This window comes from Meleagris gallopavo, chromosome 14 (assembly GCF_905368555.1).
Source record: "Meleagris gallopavo chromosome 14, MGAL_WU_HG_1.1, whole genome shotgun sequence".
In the NCBI taxonomy this organism is placed as follows: Eukaryota; Metazoa; Chordata; class Aves; order Galliformes; family Phasianidae; genus Meleagris; species Meleagris gallopavo.
Window position 1 is genome coordinate 5,113,187 of NC_139417.1, and position 19,484 is coordinate 5,132,670.

General features: G+C 40.9%; 1 protein-coding gene across 11 annotated transcripts in view; it reads right to left on the reverse strand.

The window, feature by feature from the left end:
* The window catches only part of IQSEC1 (IQ motif and Sec7 domain ArfGEF 1), a 317,278-nt gene that overhangs the window by 46,145 nt on the left and 251,649 nt on the right, over positions 1 to 19,484 (reverse strand). The window contains exon 1 of one of the 11 annotated variants that reach the window (XM_085236058.1): positions 15,580 to 15,817. The exons of the other annotated variants lie outside the window; for them this stretch is intronic. Within the exon in view, the coding sequence (XP_085092184.1) occupies positions 15,580 to 15,644 (65 nt within the window). The 5' untranslated portion in view covers positions 15,645 to 15,817. Of the gene's footprint in view, positions 1 to 15,579; positions 15,818 to 19,484 lie in introns of those variants that run through there. 11 annotated transcript variants of the gene reach the window in all.

Sequence of the window (19,484 nt, forward strand, 5' to 3'; positions counted from 1 at the left end):
AAGGAGATTTGACAGGATCTTATGTGCTATGATGTTTCTCAAAACTAAAGTTGGGAAAAAAATATCTCCAGAAGAAATTTCATTTATTTCTCTGCTAGTAAAAGATTGCTCCCATGAGATACTTTTGGCATGCTTTCTATTAAAGTATCCTAAGGGATGGTTTTTCGAGATAATAGAAGTAAAATATTTTCAGGTAGGGAATACACAATAGGAGCTATAAAACGCTTCGTTTTCATGCAACTGCTGTCACTGCTATGTGATAATGGAAAAAAAAACAAAACACCTCTGCATTAAAGATTTGCACAAAAGGAAACATTTTAAAACTGAATCCTAGTCAGCTTTATGCTGCTGCAATGATGACTTTTTAATGGTAATTTGGACTTGTTTGATACTTATATTAGCACGTGTACTCCCTCTCTTTCACAGTATCTGTTTTTCCCATTTCACGTAAATATTTACTATTTGCCTCATACAATATACAGAGAGTACTGATGGAAAATGAAATTCTATTTACTATTTCTTTTTAATCAGAGTCCCAGGAAACGCTCCTCACACACACACAGCCATGAGCATTTGCAGCACTTCCCCTACCTTTTGTTTTAGGAACAGAGACATCCAAACTCTAAAGGAATACAGTTCCACGTGCTCCCCCAGTATGCTCTGGTTCATACAGTGCTTTCATTCACATGTACGTGAACATAAAACATAAAGCCCTTCTGTTGTCTCCTGGAAATGAAATGCTGTGATCCTCGCTACACACACATACCTCAGCAGCCCCTGCCACAGTTCAAAGTACGCAGCAGCTTCTGAAAGAACACTCTCCACCGGACTGCAGTGCCAGAAGAGATCAAGGTTAACACTGTCAAAACTCCCCTAGCTTGAACACTGTGTACTTTTTGAAGTGCAGGGAAAAACAAGTCCCTCAGATGTCTCAAAATGTTTCTATAAACACGTAGAACTGAAGTTTCTCTTTCTTTGCAAATCCTCTTCCTTCGCCCATCAAAATATGACTCTACCCAAAAGGTATTTGCAAACATACTTTACCCAAGCTGGAAATATTTGCAGGCTACACACATCACTTTTTCCAAAAAGGAAGCTGACAGGAAACTAAATCCCCTTCCCTCAATGACACAGATGGCTTTCAACTTCAAAATGATAAATGATCCGGAGTTTTGCTAGTGACATTGAAACTGTGTAACCGCCCATTAAAAGAAACAAGTTATTCTCTTAAAGCAGCCTTTAAGTACATTTATATACTCTAAAACTCTTCACATTCTCTCTTTAAATACTACAACAAAATTTTCTGTTCTGCTGAGCTAAGAGACTATCAGAGGTTCCTAATTTAAATCTTATTTGTAAGTACTTTTCCTACCATACGGTAAATTTGTTTAATGACCCAGTCAAAATAAACAAGAATTCAAGAATTATCACTATTTCCCCCTTCTTAGGTTCCATGGCATTTTTGCTTTTCTCTTCCCTTAATTCTTAACTATTTACAAGCCCTTCCACACTGATAGCCACCTCATGTTGGCACCTTAACAATAATATTCCCAACGGATCACTTAATCTTTTCTCAACAGAAACATTACTGCCCTGCTAGGAAGAAATTGGAAGCAGATCTACCCAAGGTTCTGACTAAAGCTTGAGGTTTCTTCTTTACTTGCAGTTTTTCTTCCGTATTTTTTCCCAACTCAAACATGAGCCCTGAGTGAGATGGAACGCTTGATCTCCCTTTGCTCACAGGCCCAATTCCCTGCCATCACACGTCGGGCCTCTGAAGCAGGGAAGTAATTACCTTTTGCAACGTGCAGCTTCCTGCACAGCAGCACGACAGCCCTTAAAGCACCAGAGCATGCACAACTATGACTGCATATTTGAAAGCTTTCTCCCATTCATTTCTTCCCTGTCTGTTAATTGAAGAGAAGCTGAGGCTTCACACAAATTATTTCATATAAATGAAAATTCCACTGGCAAAAGCAGTTTGATTTCTTCTTATTACTACTTTACATACGTTTGGAAATGAAAAATATTTCAGTACATACAACTTGTATGAAGTTTTAATGACAACAAAAGAGATTGCTCTGCTAAGGAGGAATCACACACAGAGCACTGTGCAGGAGTACATAATTGAGGATGATCCTGCCCATGTCTATTCTGAAAAGCCGTGTGCTCAGAATGGTACCTTTGCTTCAGCCAGCCTCCACGGGGTTAGAAAGTTCTTTCAGCTATCCTCTCATTAAAAATGCCAACAGATAAAAACCCCACGGGCTCTGTTCCAAGCTTGCAGCAACAGCTAGCAGAAGTCTTCTGTGACAACAGGAATAGGTGGGCACTTTGGGCATCACTTCCCTCAGTATTCACCTTGCACATGCTTTCTTATATAGGTAAGAAATTAAGTACCTTGAGTGCTCTGCAAAAACAGACAACACTACCTAGTCCCAGGCAAAATCAGAAAGAAATTCCTAATTAAGGCCTCTGATATCTACCTACCCATGTCAAGAAGAATTACTGCTAATTTGAGGACATAAATTCACAGATGAAGTTGGTTTATCTCTTGCAATTTACCAGAGCATATTACTTGGGAAAAGAGCACTGCAGCAAGCGTTCCAATTCAGGAGAAGGGAGAACAGTTGAGACATGAACCTTTCATTTCTAGAACTTTAATTGTAGTATCGCACTCCTGCCTCGGGAGTAAATAGAGATTCATAATCTGCCAAGACAGAAAACGAGAACAGTTGCTTGCCAGTATTTTACTGAGGAGCAGAGAACGGAGCAGCTTAACAGCGCTGCACAGAGAACAGAAATGAAACATTTAAAAATATTTAGTACTATTAATGTGGTGTTGCATGAATAGAACTTTAGAATAGAACCATGGAAAATCTTTGCTTCTTTGAATATCTAAAATACTTTTCTGAAAGAGTGGGCAGCATTGACTGAATCAGCATTTTATCAAAAGGAGTCACTGGAAGCTTCTTCCTGCACAGACCTCAGCTCGCACTGCTATTAACAAACACACCGTATCAAGGAGAAGATGAAAAGCTTAGAGAAAAATGGAAAAACTAGAGTACAGGACTTTTGACATGGCAGAGGATATGTGAAACTACTGGCAAAAAAAAATCAGATGAACTCTGCTTCTTCCAACTAATACAAACCATTGTAATACCAAAGAGAGACAGACTTGGGCATTTTCTTCTCTTTTGTGTGTTTGGCTCTAGAATTCCTGCAAAAGCTAAGCGATGCACTCTGCAAACATTGTTAAATTAAAATACATCAACCAAAGTGACATTTGTGCACACAAGCAGGACCTGCTCTTTCCATCAGCAGGGCAGCGAGCTCAGGGTCAATCCGCAGTGCAGCCAACCCTGCGTTCACCCACCGTCTGCACTGAGCTCCACAGCAGCAGAAACAGAGCCCACTGCTCTCTCTGACTGAAAGACACAACAAGGTGCAGGCAGTGGCTGCCAAGGAGCTGCTTTTCTAACTCATTTGCCTAGGTGTCAAACCTGAATAGCATGGTGCATAGCTGTATCTTTGGACTAAGGTAAGCATACAATAGATCCAAGCTGACAAAATACAAAGCACAGGCTGCTGCTAACTGGGACAAGGTCTGTTGGATTTTTTTTTCCTTTTTATACACTCGCTTCCCACTGTTCAGGTGATAGGCTCATCTCTGGAATTACCTAATAAGAAAAAGCTCTGTCATCCTCCTTCCCTCTGTCCATAGCTGAACGCAGTGACGTGCTTAGCCATAAGGGAGGCTAATCGTTCCCCTCTGGGCATTCTAGTCACATGAACCTGGCACATCTTTTCTTCCCTGTATCTCAGTCTACATCAGAATCTCGTCATTCACATCAGAAATTAGTACTTGGGATCACATAGGCTGTAATTAGTTGATGAGCTCACTAAATACATTACCATCTTTTATAACAACGTATTAATTGGGATTTTTGAATATCTACTACATTCTTTGGTGTTTTGTTTTTTTTTCCTATTCTCAAAGACCTGTGGGGCTCTTACATTCAGAACTTCCTCTTCCTTCAAACCATATCAACTACAGTCTTAGGAAAAGCAAACATAAGCACAATTAAAAAAAAAAAAAGAAAGAAAAGAAAAATAAGAAAGCATCAACATTTGAGCTTAGAACAGAAACTGGAAAGAGTTCCTAAGACCTGAGTTTCAGTGAAGAGCAAACTCCAGGCTTTTCCATGAGCACAAATTTGCTCACTGCACTTACAATAATGGCAGAACAATTGGTTTGGGTGACAGAGATACCAGATACCAGAAAAAGTAGAAATTTGCTTTCTTCTGAGGCCCACTACCTTATCTTTAAAACTGCACACTGGGAACGAACGAGCTCACTAATACCAGATGCAAAGAACCATTTAATATTCCCATTTGCCTCAGAAACCTCACGGTCTGCAGCTCGCAAAGTGTCCCAGAGCACTTGTAGGACTGTAATACAAAGATACTGTGAATATATGCCTACAGAAAACTTCCAAATGCTGAAGCCAGTACATTGTAGCCTTTGTTTGGAAGCAAAAGCAACAAGGAAACTCAACATGCTTCCAAGTAACGTAAGTGCCAAACCAAAACTGCACGCAGTATTTTAAAATAGAACTAAAAAGCCCTATGAGTAAATATATGACTTTACCAATGAACATCCTCCGAAATCACTAGTAATTTTCATCATTCATTTACAATGGGCTTTCAACAGCGCAGTGTAAGGACATGAAATTGAAAACAGGCCCCCACAACTGGATGGTACACTCATAGGAACCAATTTGTGTTACACCCATTCTGTAAAAAAAAGTTAGTTTGGACATAAAAATAAGTAGGAGAGTATAATGCATTTGTGTTGTTACAGTTTAGATTTTTCCATAGTATTTTAGTATTCCATAGTATTTTATATTACTAAAAGAGTAAATACTAATTCAAAGGTACACACAATAAATCAATTTTCATCTGAACTGTGGAATTCATACAAGTACTATGAATACTCTGAAAATCACTGCCAACTTCTCTGGGTAGCCCCAGAGGATAAAGCCAGCACTCAGCCTTGCTTTGCTCCTTAGGAAGCAGGTGATTTCTAAAATATGGCTGCTGTAGAGTATGGCAGGCCAGAAATGGCAAGCAGCAATCCAGGCAGCCTGTGTAACGTGACTGAGCTTAATGGAGTATTTGTACACTTATCTGTTGCAATGGTGGAGCTTTAGCATGGTAGTTTGTCATGAAATTCTTCAATCAAATTTGCCCTTTCTCTAACTTGCTTGTTCCCTGAATCCATGTCATTTACCTTTAAATTGTATCTACACAGAATAATTCAGCAAGATATTTTCTTCTTTTTTTTTTTTTTTCTCCTGACCCAAACAATGACTGTCCTGAAATTTTAGCACAATAGCTGCAATTGAAGTATTGAGCTACCTAGGGACTCCAACATGCTATTTATGAGATGGATTTTAATACAAAACAAAAAGATTGAAGACATGGAAAGTTCACTTCATAAATACAATGCCCAGTGAATCTCCTATTCCATTCAAAAACACATGTCTATATAAATAGGTCCAATGCTCAGGAAGAAAGAAGTGCTTACACATCTGTTTTACACCAACTATCTCTTTTTAAAACTTGGAGGTTAAAAAGTCAAACTCTGATCATAACTCCTAATTATAAATATCCACTTGAAACCGATCCAAATTCTCTACCTTGCTCAAAGAATGCAGACCAGAAGTCGCCTGTGGAACTGCGTAACAGAGAGCAGCTCAATGGCAGCTGCTAGAGCAGCTGGTATGACCACACATTTCCATCATGAATGCTGAAAAAAAACCCTACATTTAAATGGCAAAAACATTTAGGTCAAACCCAGGCATTCCACGTACAAACAAATCTATATGAGAGTTAATTTCTTGCATAAAACTCCATCTTTACAACAAAGTCCTAAATGAAATGTGAAATTTAAAACTGCAATGAGAAACAAAACACAGCACACAAACTATGACTCTATAGGCAACCCAATCTGAGTATAATGATTCATTTGACACAAGGCTGCACCCCACTGCTTCAAAGCTGGCGTGCATTTCTGTACCTGTGGTGCTTTCTACTACCAACTTGGAGGTGTACTTAAGTAAGGCTCTGATGTATGCATTGCATTATCTCAAATTACTCTTTGCAAAAAGTCCTTAACGTAACCTCTTAAAATGCAAAACTAGCCATATGTAGTTCATACAAGCTAGTTTTTTTTTAAGATTTTTCTTTTCTTCCCTCCTCCACCATCCAATATTCCCCAATGGGGTGAGAACATTTGAACAGAAGTATATTATTAGTACAATTTGGAACAGATGAGAATCTAGTTCTTCTTCCCATTTCTGTTTTGTATTCCTCTAGTACACAAAAGTCAATTTCATGAAGAACTTACACAAATCCCCAAATTCAATAAATGCAATAACATTAACAAACCAATCTACCTTCAAATATACACTGTCAAAAGTTCAAAGCCATTATGATGGACAGCAGTATTCACAGGCATTGACAAAAGCTTTGATCCAGGAAAGAAATATCGACCAACTTGTTTTACTTAGAACGCACTCTCACCAATTCAGCTGTTTTTGTTAAAAACAAATGAAACCTTTGAATGTACATCAAAGTAATGTCCCAGGTAATTCATCTTACTGAAGTTATATATCATTGCAAAAAAAAATCCAGACAAAATTTGCATGTTCTCAGAAACGAACACTAACAACTAATAAACCAACCACTTGCTCTGTAACGTTCTGTGTAACAGACTGCCAACAGCAGCCAGTTAAAACACAGTTTGAGGACCATTGACCTGATCCTGACCAGATCCACAGACAAAACACCACTACGTGCCTTGCAAACTTCCATTTGCTTTCTAGTCCAAGCCCTGGATTCAAACTTAGAGAAATCCCCAACATCTGTTCGCTTGGACACTACTGAACTTTAATTCCCACTGAATAAACTCATGAAAGGCATTTAAAAAACAATCTTCATTTTTAAGGCTCTTTAACCCACAGCCTTACGTGCTGCTAACAACAGCAGAGAGCAGGGGAAGATGACAGATCATATTCTCTTCTCTGAAGCAGAAATTAGGAATTAATGCACTCTTTCTTCTGAAGCAGAGATGCACACAAGCAAGCTCAAAAGAGAACCAAACAGAAATCTACCCTACTTTATTTAAGGGAACAACCTTTATAATAGATTTAAGAACTAAGAATGTGTGTTAGAGAAGAGCTTACTTGAGATTATCTTCAGCTTCCAAGGAGGCGAAGGAAGGTTAAATGCCTCATGTATCACCTTTGTCTATGTCAAACACGGCAGCGTGTTGCCTAGCAGTCAGAAGTTTCTGCTACAAAAGGGTTAAAATCAACAAAAAAGCAACCCTCCCACAGCACCCATTCAATGCCCGATGAAGCTTCTCTGCTAAAAGCAAAGCTGTGCTTTATTTTCATTATTTAGCAGCTGGAAAGTAACAAAAGAGACTGACAGCATCAACAGAACTTAAGCACAGCTTGCTTACAGAAGTTACCTTCTATCTCAGGTAAAGAAAGTACGTCATTCTCTGCTTATCTGCGTTAATCATCACCCAACATATGCTCATTTAGCAGTGATCGTATTCTATACTTCAAACTGTTTTTATAAAGTGGACAAAATCACATTGAAATAAGGCTACAGAATAATTTGAGGCTTGTGGTTAGAAGAATTCTCAAAATTATCAGCCCGATTTTTAGAGGTTTGTTTTTAAGGTCAGCTCCTCTCTGCATGCCAACATAAAACACACTCATATCAGAACATTCTTCAAAAGGATGTTTACCCTCTTTAAGTGAACTAGAGCTAAATTTCTCAAGTTTAACTGCACCACTCCACATTAACAGCATCTGTGAAGGTCTCTACTACCACTACAAACTGTGCCCTGTTCCTCTTAAGTGAACTCACACAATCAGAAGTGTTATAAATCTGTACAGCTCCTCAGTGTAAGTATTGCAAGTATAAAACCTCAACTATTAATTATCTATTCAGATATAACATCCAGCACCTCGACTCCTCTTATTTACCAGACGCATGCTACATATGACATGTATTTAAGATAGTGAGATACTAAAACATTCTACCACTTATAACATCATGACATGACCTTTATTCAATGCTAATTTTAAAAAGGAAGATTTAGTTTCTGCATCTGAGAAAAAAATTCATTTGCATGCACAGCTGAAGCAGCATTTGATATAATGCAAAAATCCTTGGCATCGAATCCCAGCTATCGTCGTATTTCACCTCTGCTGTGGCTTCAGCTGTTGTGTCAGGGCAGCCAGAGGTGATGCTGAGTGACACTGCTGAGAAATCATCTTGCGGGCAATGAAGTTCTGTAAGAAATTATCGACAAGTTTGCTCTGCTTGTTCAGGTCTTGGTGGATAACAATATTCTTTCGTCTCTTATGGACTGTATTTATCACATGTGTGAATTAGTTTGAAGATCCTTAAGGAAATCCTGTTCTATAGTAATAAAAAATTTCAGGCATTTAGATTTCATACCTGGAACAAAATCATATCATTTTAGATCTAAGTATTTGATAAAGTCTATTATTTGACCAATTTTCAAGTTTTATCCCTTTCCTAATTGAAATGATTACAAATAAAGTACAGTATACACAACTTTCAGTGGTTGTTTGACTTCTTTGAGTACCAGATAGACCTGATGAGGTTGTAAGAGCAATGCAGTTACAAAAGCCAATCCAAATCCAAAATCAGTATGGGTTGCTAACAGCCAAATCAGAAATGAAAAAAGAACTTTTCACAATCTGAATCTAATACACAAAATGCTGTCACTCAGTTTTAAACACTGCTTAAACCCTGCCTTGACTGCCAGTTACCTTGTGCTGGGTCTGAAACAAATGAAAACAAGCAAGAAAAGACAAAAAGCCCTTACTGGTTTTCTCTAAGGGAATACAGTGTAATTTCAACACACATAAATGCATACAGGAATGTGGACCTCTCACTAACTAGGAGGAAAAACCACTAACAGAACTGAAGCCTTCTTCCTGCTTTCAGTGAAGTTCAGAGTTTTGCTCCAACCCCAGTGAGAACAAGGACCAGCCCTGAGCATTCTGCATGCAGGGAAGAAGTCTGTGTAGTCACTTACTAGAGGAGAACCATTGCAAACCAGTCTTTAATCATAGGCTCCTAAGCGTGAGATTTTTATCCTGTGCAACACACCCTAATTTAAATTAAGGCATATAAACTTAATGTTCAGGGAAACAAAACGGTAAGAGATCTTTTCTTTGAGGCCCAGAGTTTAGCACAAAATAAACTGTTTTAGGTATTAGATTCAAGGCAACGTGTCCAAGACAGAAGACTTGCAGACACACTCAGAAAGACACACTGAGTCGTGCTATGTGTGGATCTTAACTCTGAGGACAAACGAGACATCAGAAGATTACCTACAGTCCCTAATCAGCTGAAAAGCTGACATGCTTTTTCTCATTCACAAACTTCCTTCCTTTTACATTTCCTCTCCATTATGCTGAGCTCATACATCTTATAGCTTGTTTTCTGTTAGCGAGGAATTAAATGTAGGCTTTCAGTAGGACTTGTGACCCATATCACTGATCACAATTAACACAGGTCTTGGGAATCTAATGGTGCTATTTCAAAGCTTTCTATAAGAACGTTGCTCTACAAAGCCTACCCACTATTATGTTTTAAAATCTTCTTTATGTTCTATTTGTTACCTTGAAACAATAGTGAAATACAGAGGAGCTGTGGTACACACACAGCACTGGAGTGGAGCTGCCTGGCCACAAGGCAGCATGCAGCAGCTTTGATCAGATCAGCACACTCACACCCACAGCAGCTCTGCAACTCAGACTTCTGGGAGCATCAGGAATTTGCATTGACTTCCGCTGGTACGACGTGACTTAGCTGGGCATGTAAGGCTGCTCAACCACAAAAGAATGTAAGTTAAAGCACAGAACCTGGATTATTCTTAGAATTTGCAGTCTATTTTCCATGACTTAATCCATAGATCTTTCCTCAATGGAAAATGGTCTTTAGGATGAGGGCAGAAGCCCAGTTCCTGAAAACAAGGTCACCTTTTGGTGAATCAAAAATCAAATGTTTACAACAAGTTCTTTGCCAAAACAGATTTAGAAAATGTCAAGACTGTCCGAAAAGATCTTGTGCAACATGTTGAACTATGGCAGCCCAGGAAAACTCTACTACTATTCTTCTAGGCTGACTGAGATGTTTTTGATTCAGTTAAGTTTTAAGAATGAAAGAATCCAAAACTGCAACAGTTTGTTACCATTTAAACCAATCTCCAAACCTCTCTGTCTCACAAGGACTGCCCGCTGCCCCTACAGTGAAGATTCCTGTTAAAGTCCCACCCTTCCCAACTTGAAGCATTACAGACTGCTTTCAAGAACAAGCTGGTTCTAATCACTACTTCACAGCACTGATTATCTCCTAAACAATTTTCACAAAATAAAGACTATATGAACAGCAATAATGAGCTGCCTTTTGAGAATCTAAGAACAGCTGAAAACGTTATCTAACGTTCAACACCCTGTGAAATGTCGTTAACTTCAAAGCATGTGAATCACCCCAGACACCTCTATAATGGAAACAAAGCAGCTGTTTACCCACACATTACAATAAAGCAGAACCATGCAAGAACAATAAAGATAATTTTATTCCCAGTTGAGAGTGCAGAGAGAAAAGCTATAATTAAATAGAAACACAACCAGAAAGTTCACGCAGGCCTGCCCTGTCAGAAAAACTGTCAGACCTCTCAGAACAGCAGCTGGATCAGGAACGCTGCTGTTTGAATGACGACTTCCTCAACACACCCTTCCCAAAAGCAGAAGGGAAACACTCGCTTTGGTGTTACCTTTAAAGGCTGGGGTGCTTCCAACTAAACGGCCCGTTCCTCCCTAAAGATTTATCCACAGAGTTCTGTGCAAGTGCTGACACAGTCTGCCCGTCTCGACTCATGGAACTGACAGGATCACAGCTATGATCGTTGTGGCTGTAGGCTACACTACAAAGAATAGGCTAAACTCAAGTTACATGCAGCCCAACATACAGATGTCTGAGCTTCAGCACTCATGGCCACTGCTCTATTTAACTCTCCACGTGGTCTGAGATCAAGTCTGGTCTGCTCTACCATGAAGGTTGGGAGTGAAAAATAAATGAAAGTAAAATTGTGAGCTTTGTGCAGTACAGATGTAGGAATAGCAGCAAATACACATTGGGTTTGTATCCACATCGGGTCATAAAGATGGCCTGAGGGGTCACACAACACATATCAACAAACAGAAGGAAGTTAGCTCTCTTTTTCTCAGCTCTTACTGCAGCATTTCAACTCCTGACACGTCCATCCTTGTTAATCTGGAAGATCTCTAAGGGGAAACTGAAATCTTTCGGATCAAAGAATGGAGACCCTCCAAACAGGATTGACAGACTTTGGATTCTTTGTCTGTGTTCCCCCCCCCCCGTATGTAGTCATTATGTGAATGGAAACCAAGTCAGAAATGCTGCATTTTATTTCTGTTTGCACAACACAAAGCAAGAGGGAATTGAGTCCTTTCTTTTGAAGCACAAGTTCAACTCAAATGACACTGAACTACTGAAAGAATCTGATTACCAGATATACTACATCAATTTCCTGAATTAAAGGCTCCCAGAGCCATCATTTCAATATTCCTCTTCTCCCACCAAGATAAAATAGTTTGATTTTTTTCATGCCAAAACTTGGCTTTTTTTTTTTTTTTACTTTGTTTGTATTAATTGCAATTTAAAATATTATAATTTAAAATTATTCATGATAATTTTATGAAAATGCCTTTGTCTAGGGTAAAGAAGGAAAAGAAGATTTATTTAGCTAAATTTGCAGCCCTCTTTAACGTAATACTAGGGCTTTGTGCTACAGTGGATTAAAGCAGCATCTGTTCTTCTCTGGAAACCTGGAGTCAAATCACAGCAGTGCAGTACACTTGCCATCTCTGTCTGTATCCTAATTACAATTGTCCTTACCCAAAAGAAAATTCAATTCCTGCAAGATGCAAGAAGGTCTGTATTTATATAACTAAAATGTTTTTGGTTACTAAGTGTTACTAAAAGCACATGGTTGGTATTTTCTAGAAAATAAAGATGTATAAATTAAACAAAGTCTATATTTACATAAATATCGGTGTAAAATAGCAACATATAAGATGCTGAAAAAAAAAGAACTTAAGAGTTCAGGGCTTGATTCTGTTCCTGCAACACAGCAGTCTTGTTAGACAACAAAAAAAAATAGAAGTAAAATAGGAAATGTGAATTTGGCTTGTGCCTGTACTCTGCTTAAATATAAATGAAAGCTAAACAAAGCACTTACCAAACACTGCACTAACATGCCCCCCTCACACCCTGCTCATACACTCAAGTGCTCTGTTGATCAGACAATATGCAGGTTAAGGGCACATCCTCATACATTTAATGTAACAACTAGGGCAATCGGGGCTCCATCTTGAGTACAGTTTCCGAGACCTCCTGCAGTTCTGTTATTAAATAAACATAAAAAGCTATAATTGATTGACAGCTACTGTGATTAAAATATGCCCAGCTCTGAAATTAACGATAAAGTTTCCATTGATTCTGATAAAAAAAAAATAACCACATGAATGTTGAAAGATTAAGAAAGCTGCATCCTTCCTAAATGATAGCGAACCCCTGCAATGAAGAGGCACAGCCCAGTTATTCTACATCCACGTATCGTGATGCTCAAAGCAACTAACTTTTTTTTCTCATCATATTCTGGTGCTCCATATTTTTTTGAACAAAAACACAGCTACCGCGTAGCTTGAACCACTCCTCTGCATCTGCCAGAACTGGGCAGAATGTGGGAGCTGTGTGGGTTCACAGCAAAGGACATGTTAGCCTGAATCCAATGGAAGTGTGGTGGATAAACTCCAGGATAGCTCTATGACATTAATATTTCCAAAATAAAGACACCTTGACAGCAGGCTAAATACAGTGTTACCCACTGAGAGAAGCGCAGCTGAAGCTATCAAGCTAGGGCAATACAGTGCCTTGAACACCAAGTGGAACACCACACGCTATGCAAGAGGACTCATTTCACTAGTAAAGCAGCATCTCACTTCTAGCAAACGTTTCCCACTGGTCTGCTAGATGCCTGATGTCCAGGTTGGAGAGGTGTTAAAAATCAAGAAGCATGGGTGAAATAAGCGAAGAAATATTAAATGCCACAGCCAGAAAACTGCTGTCTTGGGTCCAGGATGACACCCTGCAACCACCAACAGGGGATGGGCTACCACCAGGCTTCCCTTCGTCATTCACAGCTATTCCTTCTTGCTGTTCAGGGCAAACGGAGTTTTCAAAGATAAATAATTAAGAATTTAAAATCAACTATGTAATTACGAGACCTCCCTCTCTGTTCAGAAAGTTTGATCCCTGAATTGCCATCTTTAAACCTACAAGAAAACATAATCAATATAAAGAAAAACTCTGTTTTGAAGTTGTTGTTGCACCCGAAATCCTAGCAGCTAAGCTCCAGATTCCTACAGGTATGAAACAATTCCAACCTGGAAGCGATGGAAAACTATTCTCACGATGCTAAATACTTGGAGGAATACTTTCTGCAGCCATACAAATGTGAACATATTTCTTTGCAGCAAATATTAATTTTGCAATTTTGCAATATGGTCACAAGGTGAGAAGCAATACGTAAGGCCGTCCATTTCTTCCTTGAGAAAGAACCACGTCCCAAGTCTCAAGAGAAGCACCCTGCCCAGTGCCAGCAAACACACCTCCTCTAGCAGAGAGCCAGAGCTCACTGCCTGGGCTCCTAGCAACCTACCCATACACACTTCTGAGCAGAGCAACAAACCAGTTACTGTTCTGCTTGGTATGTGTGTGTAAAACCGAACACTTTGAGCTTTCTTACCTGTATTCAAAGTATTGAATTACGGGTATTTAAAGGATTGAAATTGCAAATTGGTTTTAACTGTGGCAGGATTCCAGGAGAGCACCTGAAGGGGTGAAGAAACAGCTAAAAGCAGTTGATATAGTGAGTGCTCTAACTTTCCCTGGTTAGTTCCATTTCACACATTAGAATTAGTATCTTTGACTACATCAAATTAGTTGAAACAGGGGAAGAAGAAAAAAAAAAAAGATGCTATCTGACTTCCCACATGAAACCTCAGCTCGGACTAGGCCATCTATTTAACTAACTGAAAAAAGACAGTAGAATACTATGTGGCACTGCCCCTAATAGCTGTAAATTTCAGAACTAGAACAGCAAAAGACAACAACAAAGCAAACCTGATACAAAAGTAGATGCAAAATGAGAAATGAGTCATTTTATTCAGCAGGGCTTGAGTTCCCCGAAAGCACTATAGAGATGTAATGAATTCTGATTGTACACGGGAATCTGTCACAAGAACAGAAACAGTTAAACACAACCATCCAAACTAAGTACTCAGCAATTCCTCTTTCAACACATCAGGCAGAATAATCAAGTTTAACTGAAAGGAAGTGCCTATATAGCAATGTGCAAACATAGGAAAAAAACACTGAAACAATGACTGAATGGCAAAATATCACTGTGTGAATACAGACAATGTGTAACTGAGGGAACGTTTAGGAATTATGAGCAAGCCATGCAAATAGAATGTGCTTTATGCAAATATTGCCAACTGCACAGAGGAAGCTTACCAGCTCAACTTTATTGTGTTCCTTAAGGATAAAAACAGACTCAAATGCATAGCTTTAAACGGTATTATCAAACATTTTTCTTGCCAAAAAAAAACATTTTTCTTTCTTTTACAGGACAGACACTGTAGCAAGTCACACGCAGTTACACTGAATCTGGTCACTTCCTCCTCCTATGTTTCTCCACACAAGCACACACCCCATTCAAGACACGGCCTATCTCTCCTTCAGTTGTGGATCTCTGTAACAGTCCATCAGCCGTCAAGTCATTTCTTGGAATCCTACAACATCCCGCGTTGGAAGGAACCCACGAGGATTACCGAGTCCAACTCCCGGCTCGGCACAGACCACCCAAAACCCAGACGGACGTCTGAGCGCGGCGTCCAGACGCCGATTTGTACTTCGTTTTGTAATTTTGACACATTGCTCGGTGAGCAGCAGCAATACGAAGAGGCACGCGTTAACGCGACAAGCCCCGACTCCAATCGCTCAGCCTGCCCTCAGCACAGCCCTTCGAGCCCCGCGCCCGTCCCGCCCGGCTGTGGGTCCCGGCGCAGCCCGACAGCCGCGACGCGCGAGGTGACAGCCGTGCGACGGCTCGGACCGAGCGCAGTTAGCGGCGAGAAGCGCGCCCAGCTGGCGGCACGCAGCGAGGCGCGGTTCGGAAAGCTGCGGGCAGATCCACGCCGTGGGGCGTTCGGACGGCTGCGGGCAGAGCGGTGCCTCTGCGCAGCACCGACCCGGAGCCGGCCCGCTTCCCCCGTTCCTCCTCCTCCTAGGAGGAGGCCGGGCGGCGAGCGGAGCCCTTTGTGTGACGGGACGGCGCTCCGCTGAGCGGGGCCCCGCGGCGCGGCTTACCAGCTGTCGAGCTCCAGCTCCAGCAGCGACTGGGTCCTCTCGGAGCTGCAGTGCAGGCACCACATGGCCGGGCCGGAGTCAAGGGCGCGCAGCTCCGCGCTGCCACCATAGCCGCCCCTCGGCGCCCCGCCCCCGCCCGCTCCCCTCGGCTGCCGCTCGCGGGGCGGGCGGGAAGGGCGCGCGGCGGGAGGGGGAACGGCGCGCTCCCGAAGCGGCTCGCGCTCCCCCGGCGTCCCGCGCGCACGCGCTGAGGGCGGTCGCCCGGGGAACGCCGGCCGCCTTGGGGCCGCCGGGCGCTGCCGGGCCTTGATAGCGATAGCGGTGCCCGCCGCAGCCGGCCCGGAGCCCGACGGCGCGCAGGTGCCTGGCGGCAGCTCGGGAGGAGTTTTGCCGAGCGCTGCGCGGGCATAATTAAAGCCTGGAGACTTAATTACACACAGCGGTGCTCCGCGCGGCCTGCCCTCCGCTTCAGGAGGAGATCGGGGCCTCCTCAGGAGCTCCTGTGCCAGGCACAGCACAGCGGGCTTTTCCAATAGCTGACTTCCAAGCAAAGCAGTTTGCTGACATCCAGATTATTACTACTTTTTTTTCTTTTTCTTCAGCGTCCAGCTGTTCCCATGTGCCTCAGTTCCCTCTCCCTCCGTCTGCTAAAAAATCCTAAAAGTTCCTTTGAAATTATTTAAAGTCTGAGGTGAAAGCGTGTGCAGGATTGAGGACCGCCGAGGCCCGGCCCAGCTGTGCCTGTGCCCAGCCCAAGGAGAGTCCCTGGAAAGCACAGCACTCAATAGCAAAGCTAAAAATATTTCTGATCTGCCACAATAAGAGCGTAAAATAGGAGTGCAGCTCGCTGTTTAAAATCCTAGCTCAAGGCAATGGCAGCAGCTGTGCTGGTGGCACATATCCCACCCATTTATTCTGAGGCACGCAAGGAAATGGAGCAGTGTCGTCAACTTCACAGACATTCAAAACAGCAGCATCTAAGCTTCCCTGTTGTTGTTTTGAATGTTAGCATAACAGCTCCAATCCCATTTCTTTTCAATAAAGCATTTTTCATACACTGCATTAGCATGAGATGGTCTGAGGTTCTCAATTATGAGGCAGAACATGAACTCATCCAGCAGAGCGCACACAAAGCAGCGGACAAAGGACGATGGCACATGAAGGGCTGTGCAGGCCTGCTGACAGGAGAACAGCCCTTCTGTGAGGAGTGGCTGATTATAATAGGAAAAAACATTCATCCATCAGAGCCAGATTTTTGGATAAAAATGAATAATTAAAAAAAAAAAAAGTTAAGGTCCTCTTATCCCTTGCTGCTTCACTGAATCCTGACCTGGAAAGCTTCAAGTTTTTGCTGTATCATGCCCTCAGTATTCTCAGCATTTCTAATTGGGAGACTTCCACTGCTTCAGAAAGCACAGCAGCTCTGTAGTAAAGCAAGCTCTGGCAGGCAGTAACTCCTCACTAGAATCAGAAGGAATATCTGAATTTCATCATCTATTTGACAGATGACTAAGAATCTCTCCCTTTTTTTTTTTTTTTTTTTTTTTTAAGTGGATCCACCATGCAGTGATTAAAGTAATGCAAAAAATGAAGTCTAAGCAGAGTTAATTAAAACTTGGTAATTTATAAATAAAAACCATCTTATCTCCTACAGTACTGAAAAAGGTGGTTTAACTTTCATAACCTTATATACTCACACACCTCTTCTGTAGAAACCACATAGTTCTGCAAAAATATTAACACTGAAATTGCATGATTTTTTTTCCACACAATATTTAAGACTTTTTTTCCTAATTAAAAATGATTATGCTTCATGAAGCCAAGCCATCCTCCCTCAAAACCTGGAAAAAAGAGAGGGCTCGCAGTGCATCTGGAAGGTAAATCCAAGCTCTGAAGAGCTAAGGAACCAGCCAGTTCTGGAACCTGTTGCTGCCAGGGAACAGTGCCTTACCAGCTGCCTGCCCGTGTTCAAAATGCCTCCTGAGTTCCTCTGCTGATCTACACCACAAATAATTTTGAAGACTTGCTCCTCACAGTTTGCAAAAACTACTCCCAAAGCATTTTTAGTTTTACAGGTCAAAAAGAAACAGCTGAAACTGCACTATAAAGCCAGTGACAAATACTACTGCCTACAGGTACACAGAAATGAGAGTTTCAAAAAAATAGCAAGGCCAGTATGATTAATATCCTGTAATAGTACAAGAAAGCAAGATGAATTTTGAGTTTCCTGTGAAAACGTTTCATGGAACCATCAAAACAACTTGCTTTCCAAATTAAGTTTCCCTTCATCAAAATAAGCATCATGTCTGTGTAAGTTGGAGAAACTGTCTAACCACAGCCACTCCTTGTCTTCATTTAGATGCCAGGGTACTGGAGAACTGGAAAGTAATTAAGAAAACAAGAACCATTCTTGAAGGGCTGAGTTTTTTTGTTCTTTTCTGGGGGGGGGAGGGAGGGTGTTGGGGGGACACATGGCCAGTGAGTTTACTGCTAAAGGCTTCACTCTTAATCATCTGCAGTTTTTACTGAAGTTTTGTTGTGTTTGTTTTTTTTTTTAATTAATTAATTTATTTTTTTTAAGAGGGAGAGCTATTTGCACAATACTTTTTAGTAATGAAAACATTCCAGCACATAAAAACAGCACAGATTCCTGTAGTTTGGAGAATTCTCAGAAGTTTAGTCAGAAGCTAAAAATGCTGCTTAAACAAATCAGGTAGAAGAAAGAGCATAATAAAAGGCTCAGCTGTGTCCTTGTATTGTGTATACAACATACTTCTTATTTACAATATGTACCATGAGAACTGATCTTTCTGATGATAAAAGAAAGAAAATGACTTAAACCGAGTTAAACATTTGGATCGAATGTGCATTTTGCAGTTTCCTAAGGAGGCATTAGGTATGGATTCCAATAAGACTGGGTCTAACCAGCTTTCAGTGAAACTCAAATATGTTAAGGAAGGACACACCTACACTAACTGTTTTGATAGTGATGTTACTGCATGTCTATAAACCAGAGACTATTTACATCGCAGTGCCTACTTTCAAGATCTCGCATTTATCCAGGCAGCCTCTTCACACACAGAAGTCTTTGACATCGTAGACAGACGCTACAACTATTCCATGTTTTTCTGGTCCTGACTCAATGTGCTCCTGATCCAAGCTTTGTCTCTATGTGTAATCAGGCACAAATCCAAAGCAGACATAAGCAGTCCACAAAGTCAGCTGCTAAATGGAAACTGGTTTCCAGAGGAGAAACCAAGTGCAGACAGTTTGAATGTAGGCTGGATATAAACCAGAAAGGGCAGCTCAGACACTCTGATCTCAAAAGCAGTGAAAGAATTTTCTGAAAATGTTTTTTTTTCAGAACATGTTGCAGTCTTCCTTCAGCAGATACAAGCAAGTATGCTAGATAAGAAAACAACCAATCAGTGCTAACAAACCTCATTTCAAATACCATATGGTTAATTGTTATAGCTTCCCCTACCCTCAACTTCAACAATCCCAAATTCTCAGTTTGCTTTGACCATTCTCCTGTAAAATTTCCATTAAATTACTTTTAAATCATTTTTAGTCTTTAAAACCTGAAGTAGAGATTAAATGACAAAGTATTCTATAAACACAAGATCTCAAATGTATTGTGATATGGGAAATTAAACACAGAAAAACAAATTATTGATGCACTACACAGATGGCATTGTGGCTTCTGTGTCAAGGCAGCCTGGTGTAATTATTTTTGGAAGGATCTTTTGTTTATGTTTAAGCATTCCAAACCCATCTTTGCTGGACCACAGTCCATCAGGTAACAGGCAGGTTGTGATTTTTCATAGACAGGTGGGGCTTGACTTTTTAGGACAATCTTTTTAGTGGCACATAGCTACAGGTTTTATCTTTCCTGATGACACAGG